The 22,908-nt window shown below is 46.2% G+C and overlaps 1 protein-coding gene across 3 annotated transcripts in view; it reads right to left on the bottom strand.

Moving 5' to 3' along the window:
• Positions 1 to 22,908, bottom strand: part of KCNIP2 (potassium voltage-gated channel interacting protein 2) — a 603,893-nt gene that overhangs the window by 266,123 nt on the left and 314,862 nt on the right. Inside the window, exon 1 of one of the 3 annotated variants that reach the window (XM_073552891.1) lies at positions 22,094 to 22,870. The exons of the other annotated variants lie outside the window; for them this stretch is intronic. Within the exon in view, the coding sequence (XP_073408992.1) occupies positions 22,094 to 22,181 (88 nt within the window). The 5' untranslated portion in view covers positions 22,182 to 22,870. Of the gene's footprint in view, positions 1 to 22,093; positions 22,871 to 22,908 lie in introns of those variants that run through there. 3 annotated transcript variants of the gene reach the window in all.

Raw genomic sequence — 22,908 nt, 5'->3', positions numbered from 1 at the left:
TAGCACGTGTTCCAGGGATCCGATTCCTCTCCCAGAACCTCCCAACACTGACCCTCCAGGACCTTGCTCACTGACCCCTCCAGGAACACAGTCTCTCACTGACCCTGGTCAGTGCAACACAGACTCCTGTTTGTTACCTGTGTCGGCCACACAGGTTCCTGGACGCCTCTTCTCCTCAGAGGTATCCCACAAATTTTAATACAGTCACTTTCTCTGACCTCAGTCAGTATTACTCACGGTTGTCAGACCGTCTGCTCTCCTGGCTCAGAATCGCCAGCGCTGCCACACGTGCTTCTGGGAGTCGCTGCCCGCATTCTCCACCAATTGTAGGGATTCGACTCGCTCAGGTGCAGCGGGAGACAATCATGAGGCAGGTTCTTCCCAAAGTTCATGAGGTTTACTTGCTCCATAAACCATAACTCAGCATATCACCAACATCGCCTCTAGCTTAGGCACAAAAGAACATAAACGTCCGTGGCTTCAGACTCGGACCGAGAGTCTCAGCACATGCTGGGAGGTGTAGTCCTCCCCATATACACTAATATACCCAGCTCAGGGCAATGTCCAGAGCAGCGCTCTATCTGCAGCCGCAGACCCAGGAAGGCTTCTCCTTCCTTGGAACACAGACCACTCTCTGTAGTGTCCCACCTGGACACAGGGAAGTCTGTCCACACTCTCACAGACTCCCTCCACTCTCTCATGTGCCAAACACCTCAATTACATAGCCCTGTAACCACACCCAAAGGGGATCACATGGCTATGACATCACCAAAGGTTGTATAGACACACAGGCTTCCCTGACACAGTGTAACAGAAAGATCAGCAGTACCTCTGCTGATCAATACACCCTGGAGCCTGCATCCCAAGGCCACCCACCTTGAGACCCATAATGGTCATTTAGGACCCTGCTCCTGTTACCACACTGAATGTGCCTGTACACCCGTCCTGGGACACCCACACAGCGCCCCCTAGCCGACACAGTGGTAACTACACCACAATATATATATATATATATATATATATATATATGTATATATAGAGGTGTTAAGCTGGTGTAGGTAATTTTGCCAAAAAAAGAATTGGCTAGGTTTATTTAAGGCAGCATGGGCCAAGAATATTATTTTTGTTTTCCTGTATATAGGCATGGGTGGAAGTGTGAATGGGGAGTGAAAGAGAGTGAATGGGGGTGAAAGATTAAAAACTGTTTTTCATTATTTTATGGGAAAAGTTTTCTGTTGGAAAGTTCCTGCTGGGGGTCCCCTAAGCTGGAAACTTGGGGACTATAACAAGTTGCGGTTTTGCACAAGTTTCTGTATGTCCTAAGTGTATGATTAATGTGTGTATTTTGGTTTATGTGTTTTCTTTTCTGGAATGTTGTGTTGTATTGTTTTTGATATTTTATAATAAAAGAGATACAGGATGTAACTCAGGATCAGTAATGTAATGTATGTCCACAGTGACTGCACCAGCAGAATAGTGAGTGAAGCTCTGGGGTATAATACAGGATGTAACTCAGGATCAGTAATGTAATGTATGTATACAGTGACTGCACCAGCAGAATAGTGAGTACAGCTCTGGGGTATAATACAGGGTGTAACTCAGGATCAGTAATATATGTGCACAGTGAGTGCACCAGCAGAATAGTGAGTATAATACATATATGTATATATATATATATATATATATAGTGCAGTATAATACAGGATGTAACTCAGGATCAGTAATGTATGTACACAATGACTGCACCAGCAGAATAGTGAGTGCAGCTCTGGAGTATAATACAGGATGTAACTCAGGATCAGTAATGTAATGTATGTACACAGTGACTGCACCAGCAGAATAGTGAGTACAGCTCTGGGGTATAATACAGGGTGTAACTCAGGATCAGTAATATACACTCACTGGCCACTTTATTAGGTACACCTGTCCAACTGTGTGTTAAGACTTAATTTCTAATCAGCCAATCACATGGCGGCAACTCAGTGCATTTAGGCATGTAGACATGGTCAAGACAATCTCCTGCAGTTCAAACCGAGCATCAGTATGGGGAAGAAAGGTGATTTGAGTGCCTTTGAACGTGGCATGATTGTTGGTGCCAGAAGGGCTGGTCTGAGAATTTCAGAAACTGCTGATCTACTGGGATTTTCACGCACAACCATCTCTAGGGTTTACAGAGAATGGTCCGAAAAAGAAAAAAAATCCAGTGAGTGGCAGTTCTGTGGCCGGAAATGCCTTGTTGATGCCAGAGGTCAGAGGAGAATGGGCAGACTGGTTCGAGCTGATAGAAAGGCAACAGTGACTCAAATTGCCACCCGTTACAACCAAGGTAGGCAGAAGAGCATCTCTGAACGCACAGTGTGTCGAACTTTCAGGCAGATGGGCTACAGCAGCAGAAGACCACACTGGGTACCACTCCTCTCAGCTAAGAACAGGAAACTGAGGCTACAATTTGCACAAGCTCATCGAAATTGGACAGTAGAAGATTGGAAAAACGTTGCCTGGTCTGATGAGTCTCGATTTCTGCTGCGACATTCGGATGGTAGGGTCAGAATTTGGCGTAAACAACATGAAAGCATGGATCCATCCTGCCTTGTATCAACGGTTCAGGCTGGTGGTGGTGGTGTCATGGTGTGGGGAATTTTTTCTTGGCACTCTTTGGGCCCCTTGGTACCAATTGAGCATCGTTGCAACGCCACAGCCTACCTGAGTATTGTTGCTGACCATGTCCATCCCTTTATGACCACAATGTACCCAACATCTGATGGCTACTTTCAGCAGGATAATGCGCCATGTCATAAAGCTCGAATCATCTCAGATTGGTTTCTTGAACATGACAATGAGTTTACTGTACTCAAATGGCCTCCTCAGTCACCAGATCTCAATCCAATAGAGCATCTTTGGGATGTGGTGGAACGGGAGATTCGCATCAGGGATGTGCAGCCGACAAATCTGCGCCAACTGTGTGATGCCATCATGTCAATATGGTCCAAAATCTCTGAGGAATGCTTCCAGCACCTTGTTGAATCTCTGCCACGAAGAATTGAGGCAGTTCTGAAGGCAAAAGGGGGTCCAACCCCTTACTAGCATGGTGTACCTAATAAAGTGGCCAGTGAGTGTATGTGCACAGTGAGTGCACCAGCAGAATAGTGAGTATAATACATATATGTATATATATATATATATATATATATATAGTGCAGTATAATACAGGATGTAACTCAGGATCAGTAATGTATGTACACAATGACTGCACCAGCAGAATAGTGAGTGCAGCTCTGGAGTATAATACAGGATGTAACTCAGGATCAGTAATGTAATGTATGTACACAGTGACTGCACCAGCAGAATAGTGAGTACAGCTCTGGGGTATAATAGCGGATGTATCTCAGGATAAGTGTAGGACAGGTAACGTGACATATTTCCCCTCTGTTTTCTGTATAATCTATATGTAAGTGATGACAAAGTCCTATAATTAGTTTCTCAGAAACTTTATGAAATTAGTGTAACATTTCGCAGACTCTTTTGACAGCAGAATTTTGTTTTGTCACGGATCAGGAAAGCAGCATTGTTTAAGTGCTGCCTTCTGTGATATCTATTGTCGGCTTCTGATAAAATACAGAGTTTTCTTTTCTATTGAGTTTCCCAATCCGAGGTCTGGCAGATCTGGATCTGTGCTGTGACTCCCGGGTTCCTCATATATATGCGGCACGTCCGCTGCCTCCATGTTATTCCGCCTAATGGTGCATGTCTGGTCTTTCACTTGTGTTTGGTAAATGGCCATAATCTTATTTAAATGAAAAACATCAATGTAAAAAAAATACCAGGAAGAGACGGAGCGGTGACCTTGGGCAATGTCATTGCAGCAGACGACTGACAGTCACAGGACTCAATGGGAACAATCCCTATGAGCAGTGGATATGACATGTTCCCCTGTAGCGCTGTTGGGCAGGGTCACCGGGTCGGCCATTTATAACCGGACATTTATTTCATTTGTATTCGTCATAAAGGGGATCGAAATTCAATTGTGGTGAAGTGGAATGTTTGCATAATGTTAGAATGCAGCCAGGCTTTATTTAAAGAGACAGACCCCACAAAATAAGAAAACAATTCATAATCCTGCCCTCTCTTGCTGTAGATGTATTATAGGTGTAGTGCAGTCAGAAATTTGCACCACGTGCCTAATTTGGGTCTTTATATTCCCCACACGTTAAATAAGGTCATGTGCAGACAGAGGTTTTACAGTTTGGCTTTCATAGACCCGTTCCAAAAAAAAAAGCTACAAAAATCACCAAAATACTCTTCATATTCCCTTTAATGTCAATCCTCTTTACTGTTCTTATGAGGAGTTTTTGTAGAATTTGTGAACAATTCCTGGTGACAAAATATAAAGTGAATGTTTCTTCTTGATAAGGGATCCTGATGGAATCTGATCTAATCCAAGCATTGTCCAATCAGAAAGTTGCAAAAAATGCTTTACGAAATGAAAAACTCCTCCAACGCTTTCAGGAAAATTAAACGTCCTCAATAAACTCCCCTAAAACGGAGCTTCCATATGCGGTTTCCACTGGAAAACATTTAGTTTAAAAGAAAAGCAAAAATAAATCTATCTACACATGGACATAGCCTAAGAGGTACTTTAGATAGGACCTGTCACTAGGTCAAAAGTGGCCAGATTGTGCTCATATTTTATCCCCCATTTCCACTTGAGCATGTTGTTTTTTGTTTTTTAAAAATCTGTCATACGGTTCCAGAGATATGGGCGTTGATACTTAGTCCTACTTTTTGTGGTCTTTACTAAGAGGGCGTGGCACACTGAGCAATTATGCAAAGTTATCTTCAGACACGCCCCAGAGGATCCTGTGAACACCATCCACCTGTAAAGACCATGAAAATTAGCACTAAATAAAAGACCGTATGGCGGATTAAAAAAAAAAAAAAGTGTGCTCTGGGGACAGTGGGAATAAAAGAAGTAAAAACTGGACACTTCTGACCTTCTGAAAGATCTTGTTTAACTTTATAACACCTTCCCCTCTCCATTCTCACAGCAAGACTCTCACAAAGCGGCTGAAGAACAGTGATGCTATGATGATCCCTTTCTTCCCATTCCGCCTTCTCACAGCTTAAGTCTCACCTAGACACTCTGTGATGAGAAATTCTGCTGCAGCTGCATCCCCCTCCTCCCTCTCTTGTATTTGTAGTTTTTACACTAGATTGAATTTTTGATGATGGGACATTTTGGAATATTATGGGGGAACCACAGGCTGCTTAAAGGTGTGAGCGGTTCTTACATGTTCCTCCCTTCCCACACCCAGTATCTACCTTTATTACAGATTCTTGCAAAATAATTAAATCTAAACCCCAAAATACAGTGGTGCAAAAAGTGTTTGCCCCCTTCCTGATTTCCTAGTCTTCTGCATGTTTGTCACACTTGAATGTTTCAGATCACCAAACAAATGTAAATGTTAGATAAAGATAGCACAAGTAATCATAAAATGCAGTTTATAAATGAAGGTCTTTAATAAGGGAAAAAGAAATCCAAACTTACAGTGTCCTGTGTGAAAAAGTGATTGCCCCCTAAACCTAATAACTGGTTGGGCCACATTAGCGTTAGCAACTCTGAAATCAAGCATATGTGATAACTGGCAATGAGTCTTACAATGCTCTGGAGGAATGTTGGACCACTCATCTTTGCAGAATTGCTGTAATTCAGCCACATTGGAGGGTTTCCGAGGCTTTTTAAGGTCAATCCACAGCATCTCAATCAGATTAAGGTCAGGACTTTTACTAGGCCACTCCAAAGTCTTAATTTTGTTTTTCATAAGCCATTCAGAGATGGATTTGCTGATGTAGTTTGGATCTTTGACCTGCTGCATAAACTAAATGCGCTTCAACATGAGGTCACGAACAGATGGCCGGATATTCTCCTTCAGGATTTTTTCGTGGACAGTAAAATTCATGATTCCATTTACTACAGCAAGCCTTCCAGGTACTGAAGCAGCAAAACGGCCCCATACCATCACCACCATATTTTACTGTTGGTATGACGTTCCCTTTTTGAAATGCTGTGTTACGTCTACGCCAGATGTAATGGGACAGTTGGGTCCCCCTCCCAATTAATAGGGGAAGTTGAATGGTGGAATTAAGTTAATGGAATAGTTTGTGACGCCACCTGTGGTGTTCGGCAAGGGAGATGTTAAGCCGACGCTGCATGCAGATCCTCTGGGACTGGTGGTGTGTTGCAGCCAAGATGGTGAAGCTCCCCACAGGTGGAGCTGTAGTCCCAGGGCAGTGTAGATGTAGGGGTAGCTGAGAGGCGCTTAGAACTTCTAGGCAGGGTTCTCTCCTAACCCACGGCCTCTGTTCCCTTTTGCTCCTTTGTTCCATACTAATCTCTCCTTCTCATGGAAGATCAGGTTTCAGTTCAATGTCTTTCTCCTTCTTTCCTTTCCCATGACAGCAGACCCAGGTCACTGAGGTCTGCTGCAGCACCTCCTTCCTCCATCCCTCTCTCCCAGGGATCTTCTTTCCTCATTTCTCTCTGAGTGGCTTCCTCTCACAGACTGACCCCTAATCCTAAACCTTCCCGCTCTTTTAGGTATTCTCAACTCCACCCACCTCCCAGCACATTTCATGTTCCAAGCAGGGAGCCACCAAAGGTGCTCTGCTACACTCCAAGCAGGGAGCCGCAATGTGGCTTTGCTGAACTACCGTGTTGTGTGGGATGCGAGCGTTGGAGCGTGGTCAGGAGCCCCCAACTCACCTGGACGGTGGGGCACCACACCTCAGGAGGAGGTACAGTACCTCTGTAGCGACCGAGCCTCAGGGGTGCCACACATACACCTTACAAAAAAGTTCAACTTTTGTCTCGTTAGTCCACAGAGTATTCTCCCAATAGTCTTGGGGATCATCAAAATCTTTTCTGGCAAAACTGAGACAAGCCTTTTTGCTCTTATTGCTCAGCAGTGGTTTTCGTCTTTTACTCTGCCATGCTGGCCATTTTTACCCAGTCTCTTTCTTATGGTGGAGTCATGAACACACACCACTGAGGCAACAGAGGCCTGCAGTTCTTTGGATGTTGTTTTGGGGTCTTTTGTGACCTCTTGGATGAGTCGTCACTGCACTCTTTGGGTAATTTTGGTCGGCTGGCCACTCCTGGGAAGGTTCACCACTGTTCCATGTTTTCGCCATTTGTGGATAATATCTTTCACTGTGGTTTGCTGGAGTCCCAAAGCTTGAGAAATGGCTTTATTACCTTTTCCAGACTTACAGATCTCAATTACTTTGTTTCTCATTTCTTTGGATCATGGCATGATGTCTAGCTTTCGAAGACCTTTTGGTCTACTTTACTTTGTCAGGCAGATCCTATTTAAGTGATTTCTTGATTGAGAACAGGTATGTCAGTAACCAAGTCTGGGTGTGGCTAAGGAATTTGAATTCAGCTTCACAGAGATGTGATAAACCACAGTTAATTTATATTTTAAGGATGGGGCAATCACTTTTTCACTTTTTCACATAGGGCCCTGTAGGTTTGGATTTCTTTTTCCCTTAATAATAAAGACCTTCATTTATAAATTGCGTTTTGTGTTACTTGTGTTATCTTTGTCTAAAATTTACATTTGTTAGGTGATCTGAAATATTTAAGTCTGACAAGCATGCAGAAGAAGAGGAAATCAGGAAGTGGGCAAACACCACTGTACGTATCCACCTAATTAGCAATTCTCCAAAGTTTTAGAAGGGGCTCTTTAAAGGGGAATCCATGAGTTGTACTGTACGCAGCTAGTAGAATTTGTCAGCCCACTTTGCAATGAATGTAAATGGCATATACAAATGAATTTAGCATTTAATTCATGAACCAGTTAGCACAGGATGAACATTGACATTATGGCCCACCCATAGGGTGAAATGGGTGGGACCTATAAAATGGATATAGTGGTAACTGTGTCAAGTTCCACCCACGCATTGAATTGTGTGAGGACACTGAGAATGTCACATTGAAACGCTGGTTAAGTATTGATGAAACAGACAACGCAGGATGAGCAAATGTTCTTACAGGGTGACTGTAAATGATAAAATAAATATACTTTCTAACACTTTCTGTGTCTGCAATTTAAATGGCCCCTCCAGGACTGGCCCTTTAAAAAATAAGGAATAAATTTTGATACACTATCAAGACTTTATATCAATTCTAATGTAAATAAGAAAAGCCAACTACTCCCCCCAACATCCCTGCCATCGAAACTGGGCTCTAAAAAGCACAAATCTATACAGAGCGCTGCGCTGGCAAATTTATAGAGTGAAAATTGGCTTTGCCAGGTCCCTGCCACCCTTATGCCAGCTCGCTATGTAAATTGCCTGCCATGCTGGAGAGAAGTTAATTTGCTTTTAGTGCCAAAATGAGAAGGAGGTGAAAATGGCGGCAGATGAAATCTTGCCATGTACATCAGGAATCCGAATTACTCCACAGTACGAGGAACATAAACTAGGAATGGACTGACGGCATCTAGATGGAGCAGAGCTGAAATTGTGGCATGGATCGCTTGTGCATTGTGGATATGATTAAACTGCAGTCCCATGTAAAAAAAAACCCCCACAGCTATGTAACATTTATGATTTGTCACTGTATGCACTGTTCATCTGGATACTATGTATACAACCTGACTCATTCTGTATGACGCTCTTTATGTGGGTGATGTTTGCGCTATTTATCTGTGCAGTGTACGGATCTACCTATGCTATGTGCGGCACTCTGAGTCCTCGATCAGCTTCTCATCAGAGCACCGTATGGCATTATTTATATTGACTTCTAATATATTTTTCATTTGGGCGCAGAATGACACGCAAATAAAACCGATGTCATTCCGGACTGTCCTGCTCGCGACGCTGCTCGTTGCTGGTTCGGGGCACAATCTTTGGACATTTTCTCTTACTGACTACAAGTCACAAATCTGAAGAGGAATGTAGAGATATTCATGGTCTTTGTCTCGCCGATATCTGTGACATCTGTACACATATGATGCAGGTCAGGCCCGGATTGGTAATCTGCCCAGGCGGGCATATGCCCGGTGGGCCGACAGCTCTGCATTGCAAAGTGGCCTCCGGCCCTTTAAAACTTTTATAGAAGCCCCTGTTTGTGCGCGCTGTCTCGCATGCATGCACCGATGTGGTGACCACGGCAGCCCTTAACATCACGAGTGAAAGCATGCATGGCGGCCGTGGCAGCCCTTGTGACTCGCACAGCGGCCCTTATTTTGACTCATGTAGTGTCGCGTGCATAGCAGCCATTGTAGGGAAGTGGACTGACCTATGGACCTGTCTGCAGCAGGAAGGTGAAGGCAAAATGTGCAGTAAAAGTACTTGATGTAAACTGGTGTATATGTATGTGGGGAGATAGCTAGAGACAGGGAAAGATGGTAAAGTACTGGGTTTTGACCACTAGGGGGAGACTAAGAACAGCAGGAAAAGGAGGCGGTGCAGTACTAAACTTTGGCCACAAGAGGGAGGCAGAGAGCAGTGAGAAAAGGGCTTAACAACAGCTTAAGGCTAGGAATCCGCATAGTCATGGTGGGCGGAGTTACAGGATCCCTAGAGGGGAATTCCCAGGGAGGGGGAAAAAATAGGCAGAGAGTTCCAGAAGGGAGCCAGTCCAGGAGGAGGAGTTAAGCAGAGCAGGAGACTGAAGGAGGAAGAGACAGTGAGTAAGATCTCCGGGAGGGACTGGAAGGAGAAACAGTCAAGGGGGGTGGCCCTGACAGGAGAGCCACAGGACAGAGGAAGCTCGGGGGTACCAGACGGACAGACTCGGACAGGTGAAGCGCTGTGGTGGTGGGACTAAGGCAGCCACATTGAAAGAGTCGCGAGGGACGTCACTGTAAAGCACAGAGAAGAAGGTGAAAGGTACCCGGGCCTGTGCGTAGAAGCTGTCGTGCTGCTGCTGTGTTGCTGTGGTCGTTGGGAGGACGGCCAATAAAGAGGACCTGTTGAATGCACATCAGTTTCTGTCTCAAGTCTGTTTGCGGCGAAAAAGGGACCACCCCCCAGTCGGCACACGTACCTACACCCTTATGATGATGCATGCACGGCAGCTGCGCACGGCTCTTGTAGGGATGAGTGCACGGTGGCCGCGATGTCCCAGAGTACGGGCAACCAAGATAGCGCGTGGGTTTTATGCTCACCATCAGTGGTAAAATTCGGGATCTGCTCCTCTGCATGTCCGATGCTGCACGTGCTTTAGCTCCTAGTCCTTGTCAATTTCCCCCTCATCTGGATAAGTCCCAAGATAAATGTTACCATGTATATGTAAGGGAGAAGACCGGGCTGCGGGAACCTGCTTGCCAGGACCCAAACTGTTGATGCTGCCTTCCCTGTTTCCTGGGGGAAGGAATAGGAGACTGGACAGGCCCCATGACTCAGGAAGAGGGGGCACGTTTAGCCAGAGAATCAGGCTGGAAGCTGCGTTAGAAAGCGCGCCAAGCTGCAGAGAGGCCCCCGCCGTCAGCGTGCGAGCAGCAGGGCAGGCAGCGAGTTCTGCGACGGACTGCAGCAGACAGACCCAGAGGCCTAGAGACAGTTTTGGTGCGGGCAGGCTGCGTGCAGAGGAGTGCTCCGTCCCCAGAGCACCGGTGATGCGCAGGCCTGCGTCCGTTAACCCCCACCGCCTACTGCGGAGACTTGAGAGTGGTGCAGTGTGCCTGTACTCTGCATATCCTTTGCAAATTGAACCATTTATTCCCTCATTTAACTGTTTACCTCCCTGCATGGAGTATTCCCCTGTTAAAGTTATTAACGCTTTCTGTCACTGCATCCAGCAACCTGCTTACACTTGGCGTAGTCGACAGGATACAGTCCACAGGCATGGATGTGATAGACCAAGCGGTTGTGGTGCTCCAAGGGCCAGTATGCCGTTGGGGGCAATGTTGAGCAACCTCCCAAAGATCACAGGGAGCAACACTTTGCTATGGGACTGGACTGAGCGGGTCAAGGGTATTATTATTATTATTAATATTTATTTATATAGCGCCATTGATTCCATGGTGCTGTATGGGACGCCCTCACACCCAGGGCTGTGGGGTACTCGGTACCGGGCCCGGTGGATCTCAATGCAAGTTGTCACTGTAGCTGTGACCCGGCCCGTGGCCCTGGGCGCCCATTGTAAATGTTCAGTGTGAATAAATAAGTCGTGACGCCACCTGTGGTGTTCGGCAATGTAGATGTTAGGCCGACGCTGCAGACAGATCCTCTGGGACTGATGTTGTGGTGCAGCAGTGATGGTATAGCCATTCACAGGCAGGGCTGTAGTACCAGGGCAGAGTAGATATGGTGACACTTAGGTGGTGTAGTGTCAAGCGCAGGGGAGGTAGCGGTGCCGGGCAGGTTGACGCAGGAATAAGTGGAGGACACCAGGGCATGTAGTTCCAAAGCTTTACTCACAGTCTGTTGTACTAACAGGTACCTGCCTCCGTGCCGCGTCCTCCGGGTCAGGGACTCAGTCAACCCCCATGCCAGATGGAATACTCCTTTCCAACACTCCGCCAACTTGTGCCTTTCTGAATGTCTCTTATAGCGCCTTTAGATGAAGTACTCCTAGTACTGAGTTACACTGGAGTTCTTCCTATCTGATGTTCCTATGAACTCTACATGTACGGCAGACAGCTGTAGCCTGCTTCGGGGACTCCTTGCTACTAAGTCCCGGCTCACTATCCAGTTGCTGTTGTGCCCCCAAGTCTTGTGTGGGAATAAAGTGGTCACTACTTCTATTCCTCCGGTGTCTGCTGCAGGACCATTAGTATCCATACAACCTCGGGGACCGGGCCCCGGTCTTGCGCTTAGAACTTCTAGGAAGGGTTCTCTTCTCACCCACGTCCTCTGTTCTCTTTTACTCCTCACATTCCGTACTAATGCTTTCTTTCTATGGAGAGTCAAGCTTTCAGTCTATGTTGCGCTCTCTTTCTCTCCTTACCGTGCCAGCAGACCCAGATCACTGGGATCTGCTGCAGCACTTCCATCCATCTATCCCTCTCTCTAGGGATCTTCTTCTCTCTCCAACCAACTACTGACTAACTCACTCAAACTCTTCCCGCTCCTTGAAATGTAATCTAACTCCACCCACCTCCCAGCACGTTTCGTGTTCCAAGCAGGGAGCCACCAATGGGTGCTTTGCTATACTCCAAGCAGGGAGCTGCCGAAGGTGCTTTGCTACACTACTTTGTGGTGTGGGTTGCCGATGTTGGAGCGTGGTCAGGAGTCTCCACCTTACCTGGATGGTGGGGTACCACACCTCAGGAGGAGGTGCAGTACCTCTGTGGCAACTGAGCCTCAGGGGCACCACACTGTACATGAGAAGGGGTTACATACATTACAAATTACAGATATCACTTACAGTAAACAAACTAACAATCACAGACTGATATAGAGGGGAGAGAGGACCCTGCCCTTTTGGGCTTAAGCTCCTGTTACACACTGCGATATCGCTAGCAATATCGCTGTAAAGTCCCCGATTTTGTGACGTAGCAGCGATATTGCTAGCGATATTGCTACATGTGATACTTACCTCCGACCGGCTCCCCCGCTGGTTATCGCTGGTCGCGCGAGAAGGTCCTGGATCATTTCTCATCGGCAGCTTCCTGCGGCGCTTCCTTCTGTGACGACGAGCGATGCATGGACGCGGGCGGGAGGACGTCAGGATCGCCGCGTCTGACAGGTAAGTAGCGACCTCCGACCCCTGCGATGTCACTGGTGAGATCTGCCTGTGTGGCAGCTCACTAGCGACCACTTAGCGATGCACCAGCGATCCATATCGTTGTCGGGATCGCTGGTGCATCACTATGTGTAACGGTACCCTTACATTCTACAGGATGGTGGGGAAGGAGACAGTAGGTTGGGGGGTTACAGCAGCTCCAGTGATGGTGAGGCAGTAGCTCCAGTAGTGGTGAGGGGGCAGCAGGGATCATTGCAGGCTGTAGGCTTTCCTGAAGAGATGGGTTTTCAGGTTCCGTCTGAAGGATCCGAGTGTTGTTGATAGCCGGACATGTTGGGGCAAAGAATTGGTATGTTGAGAATGCACCCTATGATCCCGGCGATGCAGGCAGAGATTGCCATGATGGAGGGGGGAGGTGCTCCATCATATTCCGGCGCCCCGCATGAGCAAGACACCTTTACCAAGATGTTACAAAATCTTGAGGAGATGCACGGGAACCCCACGGGTGTTGGAAATTGCGCATGCGCTTGTTTAGCCATGTCCAAAGGGATGGGGGGGGTTCATGACCCGATACATGAACATGTTACAGGAGATCCACGCTTCGATCGCTAAGCGGGATAACGTAGGCGTAGGGCTTCATGATGTAATTCTGAGGAACCAGCAAGTGGTAGGTGTTAGAGATGCGTTGCTTAAGCAAGCTTTGCGGGAGCACCTGCGTGCTAGGCCACGTATGACTTTTGCAGAAACTGGGGCAGAAGCATGCATAAGGGAGCAGGAGCAAGGGACTGCAGCCTTGGCAGGGATGGTCCGGAGACACAAAGTACCTACCTCGAATGATGAGGAGCCGGAGTGGTCCCATGAATTATGGCAAGGAATGCAGAGAATGAGTGCAGAAATAGGGAGCCTGAAGGAAGCCCTCGCTGCTACCCTGGAGACCATTCCTATACCCCGGGGTAACTTATGGCAAGAAATAGAAGTTAGAGGAGATATACAGAGCATAAGGCCGGGATCACACATGCGAGAAACTCGGACAAGTCTTGCATCTTAATACCCGGCATTACCATCTGTACTCGGGAGCGGAGCATGCGGCTGTATAGAAGTACATGCAGCTGCCTGCTCTTGTCCCGAGTACCAGCGGCAGTGCCGGGTATTAAGATGCGAGACTCGTCCAAGTTTCTCGCATGTGTGATCTTGGCCTAAGAGAATCTTCAGCAGCCCCAGAATTTAATCCCGTATCTTGGGATGAAGAGCGATTACAGTGGGGGTATGCCTCTCCTGGAGGACGACGATCCAGACCGAAGCGCCCACCAGACAGGCACAGAAGTGTTGGACTTGTGGGAAAATGGGACACCTGTCAAGGAGTTGCCCTACACGAAACCGCTGACAGCAAAGATTCACCCCTCCAAAGGTCATGCTCCCTGGAGAGAACGTGGTACCTGGAAGAAATGGTATGGTGAGCGGAGGGAGCCTCACCCAGAGCAAGGCAGAGCCATGACATCATACACCGAGAAGTGAGAGAGAAGGCGTCATCTGCCTACAGTGAGATGTCGGCGTTCCTCAGGAACATGAAGGTGAATCGGGTGAAATGCCGAATTGGATCCAATGGTCTGGTCTATGAAACTCAACCCAAATGAGGGGAGAAATTGCCAAGTGTCACTGAAATGCTCACTCCCACGGTTCCTGAGTGTTATGAGGAAGAACCACTGCCTCGCTCTCTGAAATGGATAGTTCGCTGCCCGCCACCTCAAGGGTAGTACGTAGGTCTGAAACACCAGAGATGGCTGCTCTGTTGAGCCCGGACGTACTCTCGTCCTCTATGCCATGCGGAGCGGACGACGGCTGGAATACCTTCTACTCATTATGATGAAGACCAGTTTATTTGGCAGCGTATGATGCGAGAAATGGAGGAGTGTGAACGTCTGATGAAGGAACTCTCGCCCTTGTAATAGCGAGCTAAAGGTGAGGAGGAGTGTAAGGGAGAAGACTGGGCTGCGGGTACCTGCTTGCCTGGATCGGAACCGTTGAGGCTGCCTTCCCTGTTTCCGGGGGGAAAGAATAGGAGACAGGACAGGCCCCATGACTCAGGAAGAGGGGGCGTGTTTAGTCAGAGAACCCGGCTGGAAGCTGAGGTAGAAAGCGCGCGAAGTTGCAGAAAGGCCCCCGCCGTCAGCGTGCGAGCAGCAGTGCAGGCAGCGCGCTTCGCACCCGAACCGCCAGCGCTTCCATATTTAGATATGTGGTGAGAACTTTGAACCAACAAGGGCTTCACAGAAGTTTATAACATACAGCGGTACAAATAAAAAAATATTTTTTCCACAAAAATGATCTTTTCACCCTAAATTTTTATTTTTCCAAGGGTAACAGGACCCCAAAAGTTATTGTGCAATTTGTCCTGAGTACGCTGATTCCCCATATGTGGGGGTAAACCACTATTTGGGCGCATGGCAGAGCTCGGAAGGGAGCAGCGCCATTTGACTTTTATGGCTGGAATTGAGATCGCATGCCATGTCGTGTTTGGAAAGCCCCTGATGTGCCAAAACAGTGAAAACCCCCCACAAATGACATTTTGGAAACTAGACCGCCCAAGGAACTTATCTAGATGTGTGGTGAGCACTTTGAACCCCCAAGGGCTTCACAGAAGTTTATAACGCCTGGGCGTGAAAATAAAGAAATCATATTTTTTCCACAAACATGATCTTTTAGTCCCCAATTTTTTTATTTTCCCAAGGGTAACAGGAGAAATTGGACCCCAAAAGTTGTTGTCCAATTTGTCCTGAGTACGCTGATACCTCATATGTGGGAGAAAACTACTGTATGGGGACACATCGGGGCTCGGAAGGGAAGTAGTGACGTTTTGGAATGCAGACTTTGATGGAATGGTCTGCGGGTGTCATGTTGCCTTTGGAGAGCCCCTGATGTACCTAAACAGTGGAAACCCCCCACAAGTGACCCCATTTTGGAAACTAGACCCCCTAAGGAACTTATCTAGATGTGTGGTGAGCACTTTGAACCCCCAAGGGCTTCACAGAAGTTTATAACGCCCAGGCGTGAAAATAAAAGAATATTTTTTCCACAAACATCTTTTAGCCCCCAATTTTTTTATTTTCCTAAGGGTAACAGGAGAAATTGGACACCAAAAGTTGTTTTGCAATTTGTCCCGAGTAGGCTGATACCCTATATGTGGGGGTAAACCACTGTTTGGTTGCATGGCAGAGCTTGGAAGGGAAGGAGCACCATTTGACTTTTTCAACGCAGAATTGGCTGGAATTGAGATCAGACGCCATGTTGCATTTGGAGAGCACCTGATGTGCCCAAACACTGGAAACCCCCCAATTATAACTCCAACCCTAACCCCAACACACCCCTAACCCTAATCTCAGCCCTAACCCTAGCCCTAACCCTAACGGGAAAATGGAAATAAATATATTTTCTTTTAATTTTATTATTTTTCCCTAACTAAGGGGGTGATAACGGGGGGTTTGATTTACTATTTATGGTGGGCTTTTATTTTTGGCAGCTGTCACACGCTAAAAGACGCTTTTTATTGTAAAAATAGTTTTTGCATCACCACATATTGAGAGCTATAATTTTTCCGTATTTTGACCCACCGAGTCATGTGAGGTCTTATTTTTTGCGGGACTAGTTGACGTTTTTATTGGTATCATTTTCGGGCACGGGACATCTTTTGATCGCTTATTATTCCGATTTTTGGGACGCAGAATGAACAAAAACCAGCGTTTCGTGAATTTCTTTTGGGGGGTGCGCTTACACCGTTCCGCGTGCGGTGAAATTAATAAGACGGTTTTATTCTTCGGGTCAGTACGGTTACAGCGATACCTCATTTATGTCTTTTTTTATGTTCTGGCGCTTTTATGCAATAAAAATAATTTTATATAAAAAATTATTTTTGCATTGCTTTATTCTGCGAGCTATAACTTTTCTATGTTTTTGCTGATGATGCTGTGTGGCGGCTCGTTTTTTGTGGGACAAGATGACGTTTTCAGTGGTACCATGGTTATTTATATCCGTCTTTTTGATTGCGCGTTATTGCACTTTTTGTTTGGCGGTATGATAATAAAGCATTATTTTTTGCTTTGTTTTTTATTTTTTAAGGGGTTCACTAAAGGGGTTAACTAATGGGACACTTTTATAGGGCGGGTCGTTACGGACGCGGCGATACCTAATATGTGTACTTTTATTGTTTTTTTTTTTATTTCCAAAAAATGAATTTATTAGGGAATATTTTTTTTTTTAACTTATTTAGCGATTTTTTTATAAATTATTTTTACACTTTTTTTTTTTTTTAACTTTATTACACTGTCCCAGGGGGGACATAACTGTCATGTGTGAGATCGCTGATCTGTCACATCACAGATCGCTGTCACAGATCAGCGATCTGACACAGGCACTGCTCAAGGCTTCCTCATGCCTGCGCTGGGCAGGCAGTGAGGAAGCCGGCTCCCTGCAGGCCCCCGAAGGTCCCCGGCGCCATATTGGATCCGGGGACCTGCAGGGAAGGAGGCCTCCGCAGCAGCACTGCACATCGCGCTGCTGCGGGGTCTCAGGGAAGCACGGAGGGAGCCCCCTCCCTGCCGATGCTTCCCTAAACCCCCGGTACCCTGCGATTGTGTTTGCCAGGGGTTAACGTGTCGGGGGCGGTCCGTGACCGCCCCTGACACATAGCTGACACCCGGCCGCGATCAGCGGCGCTCACCCCATGAGCGCAGCTGATCGCACTAGACGTACTATTCCGTCCATGGGCATAGGGGCCCGGGTCCGTCTCATGTCAGAAAGGGGTTAAGTCACATGCTGTCCATTTCCTTGTGATCCTCCTTGAGATGGTTCTACTCCTTCATTGGAGTCCAGCTGTGTGTAATTACACTGATAGGACTTGATTTGTAAAGGCGCACACCTGTCTATATAAGACCTCACAGCTCACAGTGCATGTCAGACCAAATGAGAATCATGAAGTCAAAGGAACTGGCCAAGGAGCTCAGAGACAGAAATGTGGCAAGGCACACATCTGGCCAAGGTTACAAAAGAATTTCTGCAATACTCAAGGTTCCTAAGAGCACAGTGGCCTCCATAATCCTTAAATGGAAGAAGTTTGGGACCAGCAGAAGTCTTCCTAGACCTGACTGTCCAGCCAAACTAAGCAATCATGGGAGAAGAGCCTTGGTGAGAGAGGTAAAGAAGAACCCCAAGATCACTGTGGCTGAACTCCAGAGATGCAGTAGGGAGATGGGAGAAAGTTCTCCAAAGTCAGCTATCACTGTAGCCCTTCACCAGTCGGGCCTTGATGGCAGAGTGGCCCGACGGAAGCCTATCCTCAGTGCTAGACATATGACAGCCCACATAGATTTTGCTAAAAAACACATGAAGGACTCCCAGACTATGAGAAATAAGATTCTCTGATCTGATGAGACAAAGATAGAACTTTTTGATGATGATTCTAAGCGGTATGTGTGGAGAAAACCAGGCACTGCTCATCACCTGCCCAATACAATCCCAACAGTGAAACATGGTGGGGGCAGCATCATGCTATGAGGGTGTTTTTCAGCTGCAGGGACAGGACAACTGGTTTCAAATGAAGGAAACATGAATGCGGCCAAGTACAGAGATATCCTGGATGAAAACCTCTTCCAGAGTGCTCTGGACCTCAGACTTGGTCGAAGCTTCACCTTCCAACAAGACAATGATCCTAAGCACACAGCTAAAATAACAAAGGAGTGGCTTCAGTACAACTCTGTGACCATTCTTGACTGGCCCAGCCAGAGCCCTGACCTAAACCCAATTGAGCATCTCTGGAGTGACCTGAAAATGGCTGTCCACCAACGTTCACCGTCCAACCTGATGGAACTGGAGAGGATCTGCAAGGAAGAATGGCAGAGGATCCCCAAATCCTGATGTGAAAAACTTGCTGCATCATTTCCAAGAAGACTCATGGCTGCACTAGCTCAAAAGGTGCTTCTACTCACTACTGAGCAAAGGGGCTGAATACTTATGACCATGTGATATTTCAGTTTTTCTTTTCTAATAAATTTGCAAAAATTTCTACATTACTGTTTTTTTCAGTCATGATGGGGTGCAGAGTGGACATTAATGAGGAAAAAATGAACTTTTTTGAATTTACCAAATGACCGCAATGAAACAAAGAGTTAAAAATTTAAAGGGGTCTGAATACTTTCCGCACCCACTGTAGGTCATAGATAGTTGAATAAAATGATATTTTAATATCTGTGATCAGATGTTTTATTCTTAAGAAATTTATATTTTTCTTAATATGTAAATGAGCTGTTAAGATCTATAGGCCGGCCACAGATCTCCCTGAGACTCTGCCTCCTGAGCTTTTTTTTTAATTAAAGGGGCGTTACCAGTGTGAGACATGTAGATCAGGAGAGAAGACTGTCAGTCATTACATGTCTCACACTAGTAATGCCCCTTTCATTTAAATTAATCGCTGGAGGCAGATTCTCAGGGAGATCTATGTTCAGCCCAAAGATCTTAACAGCTCTTAACAAAAACATGGTTTTCTTGGGAATAAGACGTCGGATCGCAGATACTAAGGTATCATTTTATTCAACATTCTTAGACTTTTATGCCCATATAGATGGCTGAGGTCGGTTCATCCTACTGACAGATTCCTTTTAAACCTTCATTACCAGACATTGTGGACACTTGTAGCTTCAGCTTTGTGGGAACAGTTTGGAGGAGACGCTTATCTGTTCCCCAAGACTGTGCCCAGTGCACGAGCTCCATACAGTCATGGAGGGGGAACCTGAGCGGCCGCACAGAGCCCGGACCGCAGCCCCACCCAACACCTAGACCAGAGATTGTGAGCCCGGACCCCCCAACATCAAGGTCTGACCCCACAAAATCCTCTCCTGGAGGAAGGGGGAGAAATTCCTGCAGACGCCTCCAAAATGTAGAAGAGCGGGAGTTGTTATATCTGCAGAGGGGCCGACCCCATATTAATGGATGTAGTAAGGGAGGTCAGAAAAGCTCCACTAGGAGAAATGTTACAATGTGGAGAGAGCACAATACCTTCCCCATGACATGCGTATATACTGTATATATATGCAACTATATTACTCCATTTCTGCACTTTATATGATCGGCACCAGAGACACTAAATGGATGGTATACTATAAGCACCATATGGCGCTACTATATGTTTTTCAGCTCTGCTACCTCTCATCCTCTGACATTCTCAGCTATGCTACCTCTCCTCTGACATTCTCGGCTCTGCTACCTCTCATCCTCTGACATTTTCAGCTCTACTACCTCTCAACCTCTGACATTCTCAGCTCTGCTACCTCTCATCCTCTGACATTCTCAGATCTGCTACCTCTCATCCTCTGACATGCTCAGATCTGCTACCTCTCATTCTGACATTTTCAGCTCTGCTACCTCTCACCCTCTGACATTCTCAGCTCTGCTACATCTCATCCTCTGACATTCTCATCTCTGCTAACTCTCATCCTCTGACATTCTCATCTCTGCTACCTCTCACCCTCTGACATTCCCAGCTCTGCTACATCTCATCCTCTGACATTCTCAGCTCTGCTACCTCTCACCCTCTGACATTCTCATCTCTGCTACCTCTCTTCCTGTGACATTCTCAGATCTGCTATCTCTCATTCTCTGACATTCTGAGCTCTGCTACCTCTCATCCTCTGACATTTTCAGCTGTGCTACCTCTCACCCTCTGACATTCTCAGCTCTGCTGCCTCTCATCCTCTGACATTTTCAGCACTGCTACCTCTCACCCTCTGAAATTCTCATCTCTGCTACCTCTCATCCTCTGACATTCTCAGATCTGCTACCTCTCATTCTCTGACATTCACAGCCCTGCTACATCTTATCCTCTGACATTCACAGCTCTGCTCCATCTTATCCTCTGACGTTCTCAGCTCTGCTACATCTTATCCTCTGACATTCTCAGCTCTGCTACATCTTATCCTCTGACATTCACAGCTCTGCTACATCTTATCCTCTGACATTCTCAGCTCTGCTACATCTTATCCTCTGACATTCTCAGCTCTGCTACATCTTATCCTCTGACATTCTCAGCTCTGCTACATCTTATCCTCTGACATTCACAGCTCTGCTACATCTTATCCTGACATTCTCAGCTCTGCTACATCTTATCCTCTGACATTCTCAGCTCTGCTACATCTTATCCTCTGACATTCTCAGCTCTGCTACATGCATATATAACTACCTACTGTGTTCTCATACATTATTTCCTCTTGACCTTGCTGTAGCAGCACTTTGCATATGGCGCCACGTGGAATCCATACCCCCCTGAGATATATACAAGGCACTTTTGAAAAACGTTGATGCAAATTAATATTTGGACCCGCGAGTCCATCTTTAGCAGCGGCGCGCGCCAAGTGTCCGTGTCAGCAGTGTTTGCTAATGTACTTAACGAAGAAAGAAATATAACACTGGAAGTTTAACCCTACGGTGTAAATCCCCCGACTTCTGCTCTATCACAGCAATGCAGGTAGGGATGTAGCAGAGCTGAGATTGTCACTTGGTTCAACTCATTGTAAATCTAGATCAGTCCCTTGCGGTTTTGCATTCAATAAACCCCCTGCATTATCTTAATGGGGGGTTTCCATCTCACATACTATTGTTATATGGCTTGGTAATGCTGTAAATGACCAATTACTTAGGCTCCTTTTGCTGCAACATGCTTTTAATATTAGTGACCTCAATGACTAAACTCCTGCTCAGAAGACATTAATAATATCCAATCAATGACTATGGAAGAAAAAAGGTAAAAAAAAAAAATTCAGCTCTGCTACATCTGTACATAGACACTTGTGATTCGAAGGAATTTGTCATTAGTTTCCTAGGGGGCTGCTTCATATATAGGATCATCTCATCTTCTCTCCTGCAGTCCCATGTAAAACCAAAGATAAAATATTATAAAGACAAACTAGTCCGTTCACAAACTCAGCTCTGCTGCATCTGTTTTATGCAGATATCTGTGACCAAACGCTGTGTGACATCCGTGTAATTCCATATTTACACACAGATACCGACGATCGGTTCCGCCGTGGGAACCTTTCGCTAGACCAAAAGTCAATCTCTAGAACCTCACTGAGAATGCTGGTTCTTGTAGTCCAACTTACTTAGAATGCCACAGGTTGCATCCTTTAAAAAAAAAGGCTCAGAGATCGACACCCTTTCCCTGTATCCCTCGGTCGACAATGACTGACACGCGTCTTTTTGCATTAACTATGTAACAGATTGTATATTGTATAAACACAGAAAGCAGTAATTGTAAACAAACGACAAATCCAGCTCTGCTACATCTGCAAATAGGTCACCCATAAGACGACGCAGCAGATACACTAATAGGTTTGTTTCTAGGATTCCGCACCCTACCTTGTGTCAGGGTCCCGGTGACTAAATGGTAAAAATATCGAGCAACTTTGCCGATCTGCCTTTTGCACCTCTTCTGGCACCGACTCATTTCGCTTCGACTCCGTCTGACCGGCGACTGCAAAAAGGACAATGTTGAGCGTTCTCCGTTTCCCTGGCAAGAGCTGTAATTATCTCCTGGGCTGGAGGGAAGGAATCAGAACCCAGGGAAAGCTCAAAGAAATCAAGGAAGATACCAAGTCTTGGTGAAATGCAATGTCCGCCCTCCCACGCGTTTCACCAGAAATTCATTCGAAAGAGATCTCGCACCTTTTTCCAGCCAATTTCACACTTTTCACGTCGGGTCTTCAGATTGTTGCTCCTTGGCCAACGGCGTCCGCTTTAATTGCAGAGTTGGATTTTTTTTGTTTAATAAAAGTTATGTAGCAGGAAATAAGATCTCACCTCCCGAGGGGGCTGTAAACGGGTTTTTAAAAGCAAATGCATAAAAAAAAAAAAGTGCAATTTGCTGGAGCTGCAACCGCATCAGCGGAGATCATATAAGTCATCACATGTGATGCTCAACCAGGCTGAGAGCTAAAAAGCACCAGTTCATGCCACCGCTTCTGTGAACTGGAGGTGATTACGGTAGGCATGGCAACCGCAGACTCTACGGTGCACGGCTATCCAATAGCGTCTCCGTTCCGTGGGGCTTGTTGGGAAACAGGAAAGGGTGTCTCGTCCTCCTTGTAAATTAGGAAGGATGGGCAAATTTTTTAAAGAAAGAGGGGGTTTAAAAAAAAAAATTAAAAAAAAAAAAAAAAAAAAAAAAGGAGGGG

This window comes from Dendrobates tinctorius, unplaced genomic scaffold, assembly GCF_039654945.1.
Source record: "Dendrobates tinctorius isolate UK_male_01 unplaced genomic scaffold, ASM3965494v1 ptg000196l, whole genome shotgun sequence".
Classification (NCBI taxonomy): Eukaryota; Metazoa; Chordata; class Amphibia; order Anura; family Dendrobatidae; genus Dendrobates; species Dendrobates tinctorius.
This window is presented reverse-complemented; position numbering and strand designations above follow the sequence as displayed.